The following is a 19,380-nucleotide window of genomic DNA, read 5'->3' as shown; positions in this document are numbered from 1 at the left end:
GAGCACTTACTATGTGCCAGGCACTGTTCTAACCAAGGGGTAGATACAAGGTAATCAGGTTGTCCCATGTGGGGCTCATAGTCTTAATCCCCATTTTACAGATGGAGTAATGAGAATAATAATAATGGTATTTGTTAAGCGCTTACTATGTGCCAAGCACTGTTCTAAGCACTGGGGTAGATACAAGGTAATCAGGTTGTCCCATGTGGGGCTCATAGTCTTAATCCCCATTTTACAGATGGAGTAATGATAATAATAATAATAATGGTATTTGTTAAGTGCTTACTATGTGCCAAGCACTGTTCTAGGCACTGGGGTAGATACAAGGTAATCAGGTTGTCCCATGTGGGGCTCATAGTCTTAATCCCCATTTTACAGATGGAGTAATGATAATAATAATAATGGTATTTGTTGAGCGCTTACTATGTGCCAAGCACTGTTCTAAGCAGTGGCGTAGATACAAGGTAATCAGGTTGTCCCCTGTGGGGCTCATATTCTTAATCCCCATTTTACAGATGGAGTAATGAGAATAATAATAATGGTATTTGTTCAGCGCTTACTATGTGCCAAGCACTGTTCTAAGCAGTGGGGTAGATACAAGGTAATCAGGTTGTCCCATGTGGGGCTCATAGTCTTAATCCCCATTTTACAGATGGAGTAATGAGAATAATAATAATAATGGTGTTTGTTCAGCGCTTACTATGTGCCAAGCACTGTTCTAGGCATTGGGGTAGATACAAGGTAATCAGGTTGTCCCATGTGGGGCTCATAGTCTTAATCCCCATTTTACAGATGGAGTAATGATAATAATAATAATAATGGTATTTGTTAAGTGCTTACTATGTGCCAAGCACTGTTCTAGGCACTGGGGTAGATACAAGGTAATCAGGTTGTCCCATGTGGGGCTCATAGTCTTAATCCCCATTTTACAGATGGAGTAATGATAATAATAATAATAATAATAATAATGGTGTTTGTTAAGCGCTTACTATGTGCCAAGCACTGTTCTAACCACGGGGGTAGATACAAGGTAATCAGGTTGTCCCATGTGGGGCTCATAGTCCTAATCCCCATTTTACAGATGGAGTAATGATGATAATAATAATGGTATTTGTTAAGCGCTTACTATGTGCCAAGCACTGTCCTAAGCAGTGGGGTAGATACAAGGTAATCAGGTTGCTTAAAGAGTCAAAGGTCATGGGTTCGAATCCCGGCTCCGCCACTTGTCAGCTGTAAGACTTTGGGCAAGTCACTTCTCTGGGCCTAAGTTCCCTCATCTGTAAAATGGGGATTAAGACTGTGAGCCCCCCGTGGGACCACCTGATCACCCTGTATCCCCACCAGCGCTTAGAAGAGAAGCAGTGTGTATTGTTTGTATTCTATTCTTCCAGGTGTTTAGTACAGTGTCTAGCACAAAGGGAAACAGCATGGCCTGGTGGGAAGAGCCCGGGCTTGGGAGTCAGAGGACGTGGGTTCTGATCCCTCTCTGCCACTTGTCCGCTCTGTGACCTTGAGAAAGTCACTTAACTTCTCTGTGCCTCAGTTACCTCATCTGTAAAGTGGGGATTAAAACTGTGAGCCCCAGATGGGACAACCTGATTACCTTGTATCTACCCCAGTGCTTAGAACAGTGCTTGGCACACAGTAAGTGCTTAACAAATACCATTATTATTATTATTCTCATTACTCCATCTGTAAAATGGGGATTAGACTATGAACCCCAGATGGGACAACCTGATTACCTTGTATCTACCCCACTGCTTAGAACAGTGCGTGGCACATAGTAAGTGCTTAACAAATACCATTATTATTATTATTATTATTATTATTACCATTACTCCATCTGTAAAATGGGGATTAAGACTATGAGCCCCAGATGGGACAACCTGATTACCTTGTATCTACCCCAGTGCTTAGAACAGTGCTTGGCACATAGTAAGTGCTTAACAAATACCATTATTATTATTATCATTACTCCATCTGTAAAATGGGGATTAGACTATGAACCCCAGATGGGACAGCCTGATTACCTTGTATCTACTCCAGTGCTTAGAACAGTACTTGGCACATAGTAAGCACTTAACAAATACCATTATTATTATTATTATCATTACTCCATCTGTAAAATGGGGATTAAGACTATGAGCCCCACATGGGACAACCTGATTACCTTGTATCTACCCCACTGCTTAGAACAGTGCGTGGCACATAGTAAGCGCTTAACAAATACCATTATTATTATTCTTATCATTACTCCATCTGTAAAATGAGGATTAAGACTTTGAGCCCCATATGGGACAACCTGATTAACTTGTATCTACCCCGTGGTAAGAACAGTGAGCGCTCAATAAATACGATTGAATGAATGAATGAATTTATTTATTTTATTTGTCCATATTTATTCTATTTATTTTATTTTGTTAATATGTTTTGTTTCATTGTCTGTCTCCCCCTTCTAGACCGCCTCTTTATGTTGCCAACTTGTACTTCCCAAGCGCTTAGTACAGTGCTCTGCACACAGTAAGCGCTCAATAAATACGATTGAATGAATGAATGAATGAATATGACTGAATGAATGACTGAATTTCTTTTATTTGTACATATTTATTCTATTTATTTTATTTTAATATGTTTTGTTTCGTTGTCTGTCTCCCCCTTCTAGACTGTCTCTATATGTTGCCAACTTGGACTTCCCAAGCGCTTAGTACAGTGCTCTGCACACAGTCAGCGCTCAATAAATATGATTGAATGAATGACTGAATGAACAGTGCTTGGCACATAGGAGGCACTTAAATACCATACTTATTAGTATTATTAAGTGAACCCCAAGGTTCAGTGCTTGGTCCCCTTCTGTTCTCGATCTACATGCACTCCTTTGGTGACCTCCTTCGCTCCCACGGCTTCAACTATCATCTCTACGCTGATGACACCCAGATCTACATCTCTGCCCCTGCTCTCTCCCCCTCTCTCCAGGCTCGCATCTCCTCCTGCCTTCAGGACATCTCCATCTGGATGTCTGCCCGCCACCTAAAACTCAACATGTCCAAGACTGAGCTCCTTGTCTTCCCTCCCAAACCCTGCCCTCTCCCTGACCTTCCCATCACTGTTGACGGCACTACCATCCTTCCCGTCTCACAAGCCCGCAACCTTGGTGTCATCCTCGACTCCGCTCTTTCATTCACCCCTCACATCCAAGCCGTCACCAAAACCTGCCGGTCTCAGCTCCGCAACATTGCCAAGATCCGCCCTTTCCTCTCCATCCAAACTGCTACCCTCCTCGTTAAAGCTCTCATCCTATCTGGACTACTGTATCAGCCTTCTCTCTGATCTCCCATCCTCATGTCTCTCCCCACTTCAATCCATACTTCATGCCGCTGCCCGGATTGTCTTTGTCCAGAAACGCTCTGGGCATGTTACTCTCCTCCTCAAAAATCTCCAGTGGCTACCAATCAACCTCCGCATCAGGCAGAAACTCCTCACCCTGGGCTTCAAGGCCGTCCATCCCCTTGCCCCCTCCTACCTCACCTCCCTTCTCTCCTTCTCCAGCCCAGCCCACCCTCCGCTCCTCCGCCGCTAACCTCCTCACTGTACCTCGTTCTCGCCTGTCCCGCCATCGACCCGCGGCCCACGTCATCCCCCGGGCCCGGAATGCCCTCCCTCTGCCCATCCGCCAAGCTCGCTCTCTTCCTCCCTTCAAGGCCCTGCTGAGAGCTCACCTCCTCCAGGAGGCCTTCCCAGACTGAGCCCCTTCCTTCCTCTCCCCCTCGTCCCCCTCTCCATCCCCCTCATCTTACCTCCTTCCCTTTCCCACAGCACCTGTATATATGTATATATGTTTGTACATATTTATTACTCTATTGAGTTATTTTACTTGTACCTATCTATTCTATTTATTTTATTTTGTTAGTATGTTTGGTTTTGTTCTCTGTCTCCCCCTTTTAGACTGTGAGCCCCCTGTTGGGTAGGGACTGTCTCTATATGTTGCCAACTTGTACTTCCCAAGCGCTTCGTACAGTGCTCTGCACACAGTAAGCGCTCAATAAATACGATTGATTGATTGATTAGATTATCAATACATTCCATTGATCAGTTAACTGCCATTTGCTCATCCATCCAACCTTTTCATCCACCCACATTTTACACATTTGTATCTTAGAAGATATTAGTGTTTGGTCTGTCTTACCCACTGCTTCACATCTGTGAGCTGCAACATATAATAATATAAGGACAGCGAGGTCTTTTGCCACATCACATAAGAGCCACCGACAACTGCCAAGTACCACATGGGCTTCAGAGAAGGTTCGATAAATCCATAGTTATCTAAGAGGAGAGAAAAGCCACGTTATAATACTGCTGAGACACCGCAAAGGTTCAGGATACACGTGGGACTTAATAATAATTGGGATATTTGTTAAGGTCTTGCTATGGGCTAAGCACCATCCTGTGCGCTGGGGGAAAAAAACAAGATAATAATAATAATGGCATTTATTAAGCGCTTATTACGCGCAAAGCACCGTTCTAAGCGCTGGAGAGATTACAAGGTGATCAGGTTGTCCCACGGGGGGCTCACGGTCTTAATCCCCATTTTCCAGATGAGGTAACTGAGGCACAGAGAGAAGTAGCGTGGCTCAGTGGAAAGAGCACAGGCTTTGGAGTCAGAGGTCATGGGTTCTAATCCCGGCTCCGCCACATGTCTGCTCTGTGACCTTGGGCAAGTCACTTAACTTCTCTGAGCCTCAGCTGCCTCATCTGTAAAATGGGGATTAAGACTGTGAGCCCCACGTGGGACAACCTGATCACTTTGTATCCCCCCAAGTACTTAGAACAGTGCTTTGCACATAGTAAGCGCTTAACAAATGCCAACATTATTATTATTATTATTATTATTATTATTATAATCACATTGGACACAGTCCCTCTCCCACGTGGGGTTCATAGTCTAAATAGGAGGGAGAACAGAAAACAGAACAGAAAATCCCCATTTTTCAGATGAGGAAACGGGCAGAAACGAGAAGTTGGGAGGAGCAGCACGGCCTAGTGGCTACAGCCCGGGCCCGGGAGTCAGAAGGACCTGGATTCTAATCCCAGTTCCACCACTTCTCTGCTGTGTGACCTTGGGCTAGTCACTTAACTTCTCTGTGCCTCAGTTACCTCATCTGGAAAATGGGGATTAAGGCCGTCTGCCCCATGTGGGACGTGAACCGTGTTCAATCTGATTATCTCCTAGCTGCCCCAGGACTTAGTTCGGTGCCTGGCCCATAGTAAGTGCTTAACAAATACCATACACGGTAAGCGCTCAATAAATACGATCATCATCATCAATCGTATTTATTGAGCGCTTACTATGTGCAGAGCATTGTACTAAGCGCTTGGGAAGTATAAATTGGCAACATATAGAGACAGTCCCTACCCAACATTGGGCTCACAGTCTAAAAGATCGAATGAATAATAAAATAAAGTGAGTTGTCCAAGGTCACGCGGCAGGCAACTGTAATCCTTCACCATGTGACCAAACACAAGGTCTCCTGGGCCTGTATTTCCACATCTTGAGTAAAACTGGCTACCTTCACCTAGCTATGTTGAATAAAATCACTTAAAGCAATTTAGAAAATTACGGTGCTTTGTAAATTCCAAGTGAAAATCACTTAAAGCAATTTAGAAAATTATGGTGCTTTGTAAATTCCAAGTGAAAATAATCCCTAACCTACCAGTTTAGCGTCAAGTCGATTTAAGACGTAGGAACTTTAGATGAGTATAGCTGTGTCCACTTTTGGATCGTATTTATTGAACACTTACTATGTGCAGAGCACTGTACTGAGTGCTTGGGAGAGTACAACAGAGTTGGCAGACGCGTTTCTTGCCCACGATGAGCGTACAGTCTAGTCTTCACTTTTTCCTTCTGTTCACAGCGCTGAAGTCCCAAAAGTTACAAACTACACCTACGGTTGACTGCAGTTCTTTCTATTCGTAGCGATCAATTATTGGTTTCACGGAGCGATCAATTATTGGTTTCACGGAGCGCTTACTGTGTACGGAGTGTGTACTCTACTAAGCACTTGGGAAAGTACAACGTAATAGAATTGGTAGACATGATCCCTGCATATAAACAGATTATACTCTGAGGATGGGGTGACATCCAAGTGCTTAAGGATGAGAAGCAGCGTGGCTCAGTGGGAAAGAGCCCAGGCTTTGGAGTCAGAGGTCACGGGTTCAAATCCCGGCTCCTCCACTTGTCAGCTGTGTGACTTTGGGCAAGTCACTTCACTTCTCTGGGCCTCAGTTCCCTCATCTGGAAAATGGGGATGAAGACTGTGAGCCCCACGTGGGACAACCTGATCACCTTTGAGAAGCAGCGTGGCTCAGTGGAAAGAGCACGGGCTTTGGAGTCAGAGGTCATGGGTTCAAATTCCGGCTCCGCCAACTGTCAGCTGTGTGACTTTGGGCAAGTCACTTCACTTCTCTGTGCCTCAGTTACCTCATCCGTAAAATGGGGATTAAAACTGTGAGCCTGCGGTGGGACAACCTGATCAGCGCTTAGAACAGTGCTTTGCACATAGTAAGCACTCAACAAATACCATTATTAAGCGCTTAGTACAGTGCTCTGCACATAGTAAGCGCTCAATAAATACGATTGATGATGATGACAACCTGATCACCTTGTAACCTCCCCAGCACTTAGAACGGTGCTTTGCTCAGAGTAAGCGCTTAATAAATGCCATCATTATTATTAAGGGGTACAGATGCAAGTGCATAGGTGAGTCATTCATTCGCTCAATCGTATTTATTGAGTGGCTTACTGTGTGCAGAGCACCGTACTAAGCGCTTGGGAAGTACAAATCGGCAACATATAGAGACAGTCCCTACCCAACAACGGGCTCACAGTCTAGAAGGGGGAGACAGACAACAAAACATGTAGACAGGTGTCAAAATTGTCAGAATAAATAGAATTATAGCTATAAGTGCATCATTAGCAAAATAAATAGTACTAATAATAATAATGGCATTTATTAAGCGCTTACTATGTGCAAAGCACTGTTCTAAGCGCTGGGGAGGATACAAGGTGATCAGGCTGTCCCACGGGGGGCTCACAGTCTTCATCCCCATTTTACAGATGAGGTAACTGAGGCACAGAGAAGTGAAGTGACTTGCCCAAAGTCACACAGCTGACAGTTGGCAGAGCCAGGATTTGAACCCAGGACCTCTGACTCCAAAGCCCGGGCTCTTTCCACTGAGCCATGCTGCTTCTCTTCAATAGAGAAGGAAATCTGTACAAGTCAAACAAATAGGGTAATAAATCTGTACAAATATCTACAAGTGCTGAGGGGTGGGGATGGAGGTAGGGTGGGGAGGAGGAGAGGAATAAGGGGGCTCAGTCTGGGAAGGCCTCCTGGAGGAGGTGAGCTCTCAATAGGAAGAGAGCTAGCTTGGCGGATGTGTGGAGATGCAGAAGGAAGAGGGGCAGGAGGAGAAATGAAGGGTTAGTCAAGGAGCAGCATGGCCTAGGGGAAAGAGCAAAGGCCTGGGAGTTAGAGGACCTGGGTTCGAATCCTGGATCTGCCAACTGCTGGTTGTGTGACCTTGGGCAAGTCACTTAACTTCTCTGTGCCTCAGTTCTCCTACCTAGTTAGACTATGAACACCGTGCGGGACAGGAACTGTCCAACCTAATTCACTCGTAGCTAACCAATGCTTAGAACAGTGTTTGATACATAGCACTTAAATACCATAAAAAATTTCTTCTTGGAGGAGATCATCATCATCATCATCACTCGTATTTAATGAGCGCTTACTGTGTGCAGAGCACTGTACTAAGCGCTTGGGAAGTACAAGTTGGCAACATATAGAGACGGTCCCTATGGTGATTTTTAGGAGGGCTTTGAAGGTGGGGAGAGTGGTGATCTGGCAGAAATGAAGGGGGAGGGAGTTTCAGGGCAGAGGGAAGACGTAGGCCAGAGGTTGGCAGCGAGGCAGACGAGATTGAAATAAAGTGAGTAGGTTGGCAATAGAGGAGTGGTATTTATTATTATTATTATTATTATTAATAATAATAATAATAATATGGGTATTAAGTGATTACTATGTGCCAAGCACTGTTCTAAGCGCTGAGGAAGATACAAGGTAATTAGGTTGTCCCACATGGAGCTCACAATCTTAATCCCCATTTTACAGATGAGGCAACTGAAGCACAGAGAAGTGAAGTGATTTGCCCAAAGTCACCCAGCTGACAAGTGGCGGATCCGGGATTAGAACCCACGACCTCTGACTCCCAAGCCCGGGCTCCTTCCCTTCCACGCTGCTTCTCTTAATAATAATAATTGTATTTGTTAAGCACTTACTATATCCCAGGCACAGTTCTAAGCGCGGGGGTGAATGCAAGCAAATCAGGGTGGGCACAGTCCCTCTCCCACGTTGAGCTCACAGTCTCAAGCCCCATTTTACAGGTGAGGTAACTGAGGCACAGAGAAGTGAAGTGACTTGCCTGAGACCACACAGCAGGTAAGTGGCGGAGCCAGAATTAGAACCCATGACCATCTGACTCACAAGCTCAGCACAGGATGGGGGGAGCTGATTGAGTGATAACCAGGGGCGAATCACATAAAAAGTAGTTCATTTTCATAAATTCATCTATTACATTAAAAAATTAACTTTTTATATAGGATTTTAACTTTTCAGGTTTAAACCAGGGATGACAGTCTCCTGAGGAATGATGCCTGGGCCTCGGTGCTGAGATTTCGGGATGGAGAACCTTTCCCGAGGAAAGAGGGGAGGAGAAGGCCGACAGAGATGTGGCACATTGCCAAATCCTCACAGAGATTTCTTATTTTCAGGACCAAGTTACCGCTGCCGTGATCTCAGCATCGGGCCGATGCTCGGGCTGTAACGCTACAGGCCAGGAGGATATTGCCTTGGTAGCCACCGAGGTCCGTGCTGCCCGTGTGAGCAGTTTTTGATTCAATCAATCAATCAATCAATCGTATTTATTGAGCGCTTACTGTGTGCAGAGCACTGGACTAAGCGCTTGGGAAGTACAAGTTGGCAACATATAGAGACGGTCCCTACCCAACGGTGGGCTCACAGTCTAAAAGGGGGAGACAGAGAACAAAACCAAACATAGTCACAAAATAAAATAAATAGAATAGATAGGTACAAGTAAAATAAATGAATAAATAGAGTAATAAATATGTACAAACATATATACATATAGACAGGTGCTGTGGGGAAGAGAAGGAGGTAAGATGAGAGGGATGGAGAGGGGGACGAGGGGGAGAGGAAGGAAGGGGCTCAGTCTGGGATTCCTCCTGGGCTGTTCACACGTCAGGAGGCTCTAGTTTGTTCTAAAGTCCCAGCGCTTAGAACAGTGCTTTGCACATAGTAAGCGCTTAATAAATGCCATTAAAAAAAAAAGAGGCCTTCCCAGACTAAACCCCACCTTTCCTCATCTCCCACTCCCTTCTGCGTCACCCTGACTTGTTCATTCATTCATTCATTCAATCGTATTTATTGAGCGCTTACTGTGTGCACAGCACTGTACTAAGCGCTTGGGAAGGACAAATTGGAAACATACAGAGACAGTCCCTACCCAACAAGGGGCTCACAGTCTAGAAGGGGGAGACAGACAACAAAACAAAACATGTGGACAGGTGTCAAGTCATCAGAATAAATACAAATAAAGCTAGATGCACATCATTAACAAAATAAATAGAATAGTAAATACGTACAAGTAAAATAAATAGAGTAATAAATCTATACAAACATATACAGGTGCTGTGGGGAGGGGAAGGAGGTAGGGCGGGGGGGTGGGGACGAGGAGAGGAAAAAGGGGGCTCAGTCTTTTCTTGTTCCCTTTGCTCTTCTCCTCTCCCACCCCCACTGCACTTATGGACATATCTGCCATTTTATTTGTTTGTATTCATGTCTAGGGGGAGGGAGACAGACTGTAAACCCATTTTGGGCAGGGAATGTGTCTGTTTATTGGTGTATAGTGCTCTGCACACAGTAAGCACTCCATTCATTCAATCGTATTTATTGACTTTTAGACTTTTAGTCACTTTTAGACTGTGAGCCCACTGTTGGGTAGGGACTGTCTCTATATGTTGCCAACTTGTACTTCCCAAGCGCTTCGTACAGGCTCTGCACACAGTAAGCGCTCAATAAATACGATTGATTGAGCGCTTACCGTGTGCAGAGCACTGTACTAAGCGCTTATAACTGCGACTGAACTGAAACTGAATTGAATAAAAGTCAGAAACCTTAGCCCCAGGAGGCAGAGCCAGGACTAGATCCTAGGTTTCCTGGTTCCCGGAGCCAAGCACTTTCCACCGGACCAACAGCAGTTCAAAACTGCAGTGACATTATGAAATTACTTCAGGTGACTTTTTCCCGATAAAGCCCTTAGGAAGACAAAGTATTCGTAATAGTTCCTCCCCTATAGATTATAAATACTTCGTGGAGTGGGGACACGTCTACCAACTCTGTTGCACTCTCTCCCAAGGCTTAGCGTAGTGCTCGGCACACAGTAAGCGCTCCATAAATCTGAATGAATTGGTTGATTCAACCATTATTAGCTGATTTCCCATGGTCCTTCATATGTATTTTCTTTTAGACAAACAGCCGTAAGTATATTTAAACTGAGACTCACGCAATTGTGTCTCAATCTACTCAGAATGATCTCCACATCTGAGGAAAGGACGACAGACTAAAATTATAAGGATCTGTTTTGTTCCCATATCATCATCATCATCGATCGTATTTTTTGAGCGTTTACTGTGTGCAGAGCACTGTACTAAGCGCTTGGGAAGTACAAGTTGGCAACATATAGAGACGGTCCCTACCCAACAGTGGGCTCACAGTCTAAAAGACTGCATTAGATAAATCATGACTGCAAAGTTGTGCCCACCAATACAAAGATAGATGCCCAGAGAAAGTATACTTCAGAGTCACCCATCTTCCTGACAGGGAATTAATCAAATAGTTTAAAACTAAATTTATCACATGTTCCCTGATAGGCCAGGAAAGCTTGGGAGGAAGGGTCTGAGAATATGTAAAGTAAATGACACTTTCAGCAACATCCCAACATGCATACATACATTAGGGGGAAAAAAACCTAGCATTTGTTTCCTGCAACTTTCTCACCATTTATTTTCTCTATCTCCTTTCACTCACTAAACTTTTTTCCAGCAAACCAACCTTCATCTGCTTTGTTTTGTACTGCTGCTGTGGTGACATCTAAATAAGAGTAAGCTCCATTGCCCTGGAGGGGAAATTAGTAATGCTGAAGATAATCTGATGGATAACAATGGGCTGATTAAAAAGCGAGTGTAATTCACTATTCTCAATAGTATTCATGCAAGCATGCAAAAGACAGGCCACCAGAGAATATTCTCTCCTTTTTCAAGTACTGATAAGCGTGGCTCAGTGGAAAGAGCACGGGTTTTGGAGTCAGATGTCGGGGGTTTTATTTTGCTGTCTGTCTCCCCTTCTAGACTGTGAGCCCGTTGTTGGGTAGGGACCGTCTCTCTATATTACCGAATTGTACTTTCCAAGCGCTTAGTACGGTGCTCTACGTACAGTAAGCGCTCAATAAATACGATTGAATGAATGAATACCTTCATATTTCATGTTTGTTTACTAGGGCAAGTCTGGTGGTGGAAATATTCAGGCCCCCAGTGGAGGCAGATTGGACATCAAGGGACACTTGAGAAATAGAGAGCTTCTCCTTCCAGCGGCTGCTGCCCAGGAACTATTATTCTTAGAGGTATTGTTTCCCAGAATTTCCTGGGAATGAGACCCAATCAACAAACCCGAATGAAAGCATGTATTCTGGCAGAACTGAATATTGTGAATCCTTCATGGGTAAATAGATTTACGTATCAGGATAAATGTCTCGATCAAAAAGTAGTATAAAGTCAATGTTTAGAATAAAGACCGCTTAGGAGAAGAATGTGGGTTTTGCTATCCTCTTTTGTGTTTAATTTGTACTTTCGTGGTTGAAAGAAGAGATTCTGGAAACGATAACAGGGCCGTGAAAGATCTATTTAACTCGCCCTGGAAGCAGAATTCAAAATTTTTTGTGTTTGGAAATTTCCACTTCTTCCATGGATAATTTTAATATGATTTTTGAAAATTAAAAAAAAATGGATTGTCACACTAGATAATCATTATAATAATAATGATGACATTTATAAAGTGCTTACTATGTGCAAAGCATTGTTCTTACCGCTGAGGAGGTTACAAGGTGATCAGGTTGTCACACAAGGGGCTCGTAGTCTTCATCCCCTTTTTTCAGATGAGGTAACTGAGGCACAGGGAAGTTAAATGACTTGTCCAAAGTCACACCGCTGATAATTGGCGGAGCCATTATTTGAACCCATGACCTCTGACTCCAAAGCCCGTGCTCCTTCCACTGAGCCATGCTGCTTCACAGATTAGATTAGTATGTATAGTATTAGTATTAGTATGTATTATTATTCCTTTAGGGATGCAATAAATGTCAAGCAATCATAATGATGATGCCCTACTGCAGGTTTTGGACATAAAAGGTGCTCATAAGTACAGTAAATGGATTAGATCTTTCCTTTAGCAGTACCCAATATACTGCTAAAGGCAGGATAGTTAGGCTGAAGAGAATTTAAGAAGCTTAAAATTTTTAAGCTTAAAAGCTTAAAAGGAATTTAAGAATTTAAAATTATAAATATACATTATGTTAACAGTGCTTTGAAGTCCTCAGGGGTATGGAAGGCTCCTTGTATGTGTATGTGCATACACAAACACACATACACATAAATATATAGTGGAAATACTAGGGAAGCAGCGTGGCTCAGTGGAGAGAGCACGGGCCTGGGCGTCAGAGGTCATGGGTTCTAATCCCGACTCTGCCACTTGTCTGCTGTGTGACCTTGGGCAACTCACTTCACATCCTAGTGTCTCAGTTACCTCATCTGGAAAATGGGAATTAAGGCTGTGAGCCCCCCCGTGGGACAACCTGATCACCTTGTACCCCCCCAGCGCTCAGAACAGTGTTTTGCACATAGTAAGTGCTTAACAAATACCATCATTATTATATACTACATGTGTGTATATCTCATTATATAGATACACACACACACACACACACACACACACAATATGTGTGTCTATATGAATGAATGAGAAACAGCAGGGGATAGTGGATAGAGCAAAAGCCTGGGACTCAGAAGGGCCTGGATTCTAATCCCAGCCCTGCCACTTGTCTGCTGTGTGACCTTGGGCAAGTCACTTCACATCCTAGTGTCTCAGTTACCTCATCTGGAAAATGGGAATTAAGACTGTAAGCCCCATGTGGGACAGGGACTGTGTCCAACCTGATTTGCCCCAGCACTTAGTACAGTGCCTAGCACATAGTAAGCACTTAAATATGACAATTATTATTGCGTATACATATATATGTATGCATGTATGTATATAGTCTTAGAAACGTTATCTAACCTTGCTTTTGCCGCCACTCTCCTCTCCTGATTCTCCTCCTATCGCTCTGATTGTTCCTTCTTACGGCTCCTCCTCTGCCTCCCATCCTCTAAATCTGGGTGTCCCTCAAGGCTCGGTTCTAGGTCCCCGTCTATTCTCCAATTCCACCCACTCCCTCTCTCTCAAGTCACTTCACATCCTAGTGTCTCAGTTACCTCATCTGGAAAATGGGAATTAAGACTGTAAACCCCATGTGGGACAGGGACTGTGTCCAACCTGATTTGCCCCAGCACTTAGTACAGTGCCTAGCACATAGTAAGCACTTAAATATGACAATTATTATTGTGTATACATATATATGTATCTATGTATATATTCTTAGAAACGTTATCTATCCTTGCTTTTGCCGCCACTCTCCTCTCCTGATTCTCCTCCTATCGCTCTGATTGTTCCTTCCCGCGGCTGCTCCTCTGCCTCCCATCCTCTAAATCTGGGTGTCCCTCTAGGCTCAGTTCTAGGTCCCCTTCCATTCTCCAATTCCACCCACTCCCTATCTCTCGGGGCTCCAACTACTATTTCATTGCAGATGATTCCCAAATTTATCTCTCCAGCCCTGACATCTCTCTTCTTCTCTGCAGTCCCACATTCCCTCCTGCCTTCGGAACATCTCTACTGGGATGTCCCGGCGATACCTCAAACATAACACGTCCAAAACAAGACTCATCTTTCTCATCCAAACCTTGTCTCCGGATGGCTTTCCTATTTCTGTAAATAGCACCGCCACCCTCCCCGTCTCACAAGCCCATAACCTTAGCGTTATCCTCGACTCATCTCTCTCACTCAACCCACACATTCGATCTGTCCCCAAATCATCAATTCTACCTTCTCGGCGGCTCTAGAATTTCCCCTCCCCATGGAAACTGCTACCACTCTGATCCAAGCACTGATCATTTCCTGTTTTGCGCTGACCACCCTGCCTCCTTTCTCTCCCTTCTCCAATTCATACTTCACTCTGCTGCCCGGTTCATTTTTCCGAAAACCATCCAGACCATATCTCCGCACTCCTCAAAAACTTCCAAAGGTTGCCCATCTGCCACCGCATCGAACAGAAACTCTTTATCCTTGGCTCTAAGGCCCTCGATGGGCTCTCCCCCTGCTTAACCTTGCTGATTTCCTACAACTCAGCCTACACACTCCATCACCAACGTACTTCTGTAAATCAGTCTTGTCTATCCCACCACCAACCGTTTTCCCGTGTTCTCCCCCAAGACTTTATCTACCTCCCACTTCACTCTCCCCACCACTGCCTCCTCCTCACTCTCATCCACCACACTCCCCACCTTTAGGACCCTCCTAAAATCACTGCTTCAAGGGGCCTTCCCAGACTAAAGCCCGTATTTCCTCTAACCACCCTCCCCTTCAACTATGAACTTGGGTACGCACCCTGTGATATTCATCCAGCTCCATCATACTAATGTTTATCAATCAATCAATCAGTTGTATTTACTGAGTGCTTACTGTGTGCAGAACACTGTACTAAGCGCTTGGGAGAGTAGCACACAAAGGTAGAACGGATGCGTTCCCCGCTCACAAGAAAAATAATCTCATCCTTCACTATTTCCCCTATTCCTAATCTATTTGAATGCCTGTCCCCCTCTATAGACTGTAAACTCCTTTTGGACAGGGATTTTGCCCCATTGTGGGCAGGGAACGTGTCTACCAAATTTGCTATATTGGACTCTCCTTAGTGTTGAGCGCAGTGGTCTGCGTACAGTGCGCTCTCAGTAAATGTGATCGATTGATTGATTAAGGCCCATTTTGTAGGTGAGGAAATTAAGGCATAGAGAAGTTAGGTGTTTTTGCTTTTTTATAAATAACTATTATTATTATTATTATTTTATTTGTTAAGCTCTTACTATGTGCCAGGCACTGTTCAAAGAAAAGAGGTAATCAGGTTGGACAGGGTCTTATTCTCCATTTTACAGATGAGACAACTGAACCACAGAGTAGTTGTGACTTGCCTAAAGTCACACAGCAGACATGTGGCTGAGCTGGGATTAGAATCAATCAATCAATCATATTTATTGAGCACTTACTGTGTGCAGAGCACTGTACTAAGCGCTTAGCACTGTACTAAGCGCTTCATGACCTTCTGGCTCCTAGGCCTTTGCTCTATCCACTAGGCCATGCTGCTTCTGTATGGTGTTTGTAAAATGCTTACTATGTGCCAGGTAATAATAATAATAATAATAATAATAATAATAATAATGATGGCATTTTTTAAGCACTTACTTTGTGCAAAGCACTGCTCTAAGCTCTGGGGAGGATACAAGGTGATCAGGTTGTCCCACGTGGGGCTCACGGTCTTAATCCCCATTTTCCAGATGAGGTAACTGAAGCCCAGAGAAGTTAAGTGCCTTGCCCAAGGTCACAAAGCTGACAAGTGGCGGAGCCGGGATTCGAACCCATGACCTCTGACTCCCAAGCCCGGGGTCTTTCCACTGAGCCACGATTTACTGAGAGCTTACTGTGTGCACAGCATTGCACTCAGCACTGAGGAGAGTCCATTATAGCAGAGTTGGTGGGCACGTTCCCTGCCCACAGGGAATTTCAGCGCTTAGAACAGTGTTTTGCACATAGTAAGCACTTAACAAATACCATTATTATTATTATTATTATTACAGTTTAGAGAGGGAAACAGACATACAAATAAATTAGAGATCTATACAGAAGTGCTTTGGGGCTGAGGTAGGGGTGAATAAGGGTACAAATCCAAGAGCAGGACTAAATGCCTATTTTCCCTCCCTCTGAGACTGTAAGCCCCACGTGAAAGAACTAGGACTGTTGTCCAATCTGACTGGGCAGATAGTAAGCGCTTTAACAAATAACCCACCTATTATTAATTATTACGCATGGCAGAGTGGATAGAGCAGGGGCCTGGAAACCAGAAGGTCAGCATGGCTCAGTGGAAAGAGCCCAGGCTTTGGAGTCAGAGGTCATGAGTTCGAATCCCGGCTCCGCCACTTGTCAGCTTTGTGACCTCGGGCAAGGCACTTTACTTCTCCGGGCTTCAGTTACCTCATCTGGAAAATGGGGATTAAGACTGTGAGCCCCATGTGGGACAACCTGATCACCTTGTATCAGGGGTTCAAATCCCAGCTCCACCAATTGTCAGCTGTGTGACTTTGGGCAAGTCACCTCATTTCTCTGTGCCTCAGTTACCTCATCTGTAAAATGGGGATTAAAACTGTGACCCTCCCGTGGGACTGCCTGATCGCCTTGTAACCTCCCCAGCGCTTAGAACAGTACTTGGCACATAGTAGGCGCTTAACAAATACCATCATTATTATTATTATTACGGGTTCTAATCCCAGATCCACCACTCATCTGCTGTGCGACCTTGGACAAGTTACTTTGCTTCTCTGGACCTCAGTTCCCCCATCTGTAAAATGGGGATTGAGACTGTGAGCCCCACATGGGACAGGGATTGTGTCCAACCCGATTTGCTTGTATCCACCCCAGCGCTTAGTACAGTGCCTGGCACATAGTAAGTGCTTAACAAACACCACAATCATTATTATTACTATACTCCTTTTCCCAGAGGTTTTGCTGTTGCTACGGAGAAAGAACGGGGCCGGTATTCAGGAGACCTGGGAAACAGAGCATCTGCTGACAAGCGAAACACGGTACAGTGTGTACTCACTGTACCCTCCTTTCCACATTGTTTTTTTGTTGTTTTTTTTTGTTTTTGACGGCATTTATTAAGCGCTTACTATGTGCAAAGCACTGTTCTAAGCGCTGGGGAGGTTACAAGGTGATCGGGTTGTCCCACGGGGGGCTCACAGTCTTAATCCCCATTTACAGATGAGGGACCTGAGGCCCAGAGAAGTGAAGTGACTTGCCCAAAGTCACACAGCTGACAAGTGGCGGAGCCGGGATTTGAACCCATGACCTCTGACTCCAAAGCCCGGGCTCTTTCCACTGAGCCACACTCCTTTCCACATTCAGAACCAGAGGGGACTGTGAGCCCACTGTTGGGTAGGGACTGTCTCTATATGTTGCCAATTTGCACTTCCCAAGCGCTTAGTACAGTGCTCTGCACATAGTAAGAGCTCAATAAATACGATTGATGATGATGATGATGATGATTGCATCGCTTGACTTACGGGATTCAACAGGCAGGTTTCCTCACCCATCAGACCCTGCCTGGGGAAGCTAAGCAGTGTGGCTTAGTGGATAGAGCCCGGGCCTGGGATTCAGAAGGACCTGGGTTCTTATCCTGGCTCCGCCCCATGTCTGCTGCATGACCTTGGGCAAGTCACTTCACTTCTCTGTGCCTCAGTTACCTCATCTGGAAAATGGGGATTAAGACTGTGAGCCCCGCGTGGGACAACCTGATTACCCTGTACTTATTTAGAACAGTGCTTGGCACATAGTAAGTGCTTAACAAATACCATCATTATTATTATTAAGTCATTTCACTTCTCTGTGCTTCAGTTACCTCATCTGGAAAATGGGGATTAAGACTGTGAGCCCCGCGTGGGACAACCTGATTACCCTGTACTTACTTAGAACAGTGCTTGGCACAGAGTAAGTGCTTAACAAATGCCATCATTATTATTATTAAGTCATTTCACTTCTCTGTGCTTCAGTTACCTCATCTGGAAAATGGGGATTAAGACTGTGAGCCCTGTGTGGGACAGGGACTGTGTCCAACCCACCCTGAATCTACCACAGTGCTTTGTACGTTGCCTGGCACAGAGTAAGCGCTTAACAAACACCACAATCATTATTATTACTATTAGAAGACAGGGTTAAAGGGACGAATTTTGCACAACATAGCTAACTGAAGCTGTTTAGTCTTACTATCATCATCGTCATCAATCGTATTTATTGAGCGCTTACTATGTGCAGAGCACAGTACTAAGCGCTTGGGAAGTACAAATTGGCAACATATAGAGACAGTCCCTACCCAACAGTGGGCTCACAGTCTAAAAGGGGGAGCCAGAGAACAAAACCAAACATACTAACAAAATAAAATAGAGTAGAAACGTACAAGTAAAATAAATAGAGTAATAAATATGTACAAACATATATACATATATACAGGTGCTGTGGGGAAGGGAAGGAGGTAAGATGGGGGGGATGGAGAGGGGGCTACTGATGTAGAAATATAGACTCAAGGCACCTTCCCTATGATCAAATGGCGAGAGGGAGGGATAACAGTTATCATTCAATCATTCATTCAATCGTATTTATTGAGCGCTTAACTGTGTGCCGAGCACTGTACTAAGCACTTGGGAAGTACAAGTTGGTACAATATAATACCAACAGTACAATACAGTACAATATAGAGACGGTCCCTACCCAACAACGGGCTCACAGTCTAGAAGGGGGGATAGTCAGATAGTGGTACTGTCTACAGTGATGTAAAAGTAGGGTGACGAAAGGGTTCAGTTGGGAAGATAAAGAGTTCAGTTTTGGACAGGGACTTTGAGCAAATCTTCTGTCTACAAAATTATCATTTCCCTTCCCGAAGAACGTTATCCTTTTTTAAGATTCAATAGAGACAGAAATAATTTACCGTCGACTTGCACGTACCAGGTATTTTGGTTCCTTTGGTAGGTTTGGCCAGTTCCTTCAGTTGCTTGTACATCTGGACGGCCTCCAGTTCTCTCTCCTCCTCTCCTATGACGGGCGTGCAAGTGATGTTGACGGCAGGACTGGGTTTGTTATTCCTGAAGACTACTGTAGCGAAACAGGTACCCGCATATTCATTTTCCTACAAACAAAGAATTGTGATCAAAGTTTTAGACCTGAGACAGCTTCCCTAGAAATCTGATGGGCAAATTTCAACTCTCCTACTCCCCTTTTACTGGGTGAGTGCATTCCTCTTCAGTCCAGGGTGGTTGCACTGTATATGTCAATGCCATGGTTA

General features: G+C 44.5%; 1 protein-coding gene across 1 annotated transcript in view; it reads right to left on the bottom strand.

Moving 5' to 3' along the window:
- The window catches only part of RARRES1 (retinoic acid receptor responder 1), a 91,338-nt gene that overhangs the window by 8,201 nt on the left and 63,757 nt on the right, over window positions 1-19,380 (bottom strand). Inside the window, exons 6-7 of the mRNA XM_038744753.1 lie at window positions 19,044-19,224; window positions 4,184-4,320 (exon numbers count right to left, since the gene is read on the bottom strand). Coding sequence (XP_038600681.1) covers window positions 4,184-4,320; window positions 19,044-19,224 — 318 coding nt within the window. The remainder of the gene's footprint in view (window positions 1-4,183; window positions 4,321-19,043; window positions 19,225-19,380) is intronic.

The sequence above is a fragment of the Tachyglossus aculeatus genome, chromosome 1 (assembly GCF_015852505.1).
Source record: "Tachyglossus aculeatus isolate mTacAcu1 chromosome 1, mTacAcu1.pri, whole genome shotgun sequence".
Classification (NCBI taxonomy): domain Eukaryota; kingdom Metazoa; phylum Chordata; class Mammalia; order Monotremata; family Tachyglossidae; genus Tachyglossus; species Tachyglossus aculeatus.
The sequence above is the reverse complement of the archived record's forward strand: the minus strand, read 5'-3'. Positions and strand labels throughout refer to the sequence as shown.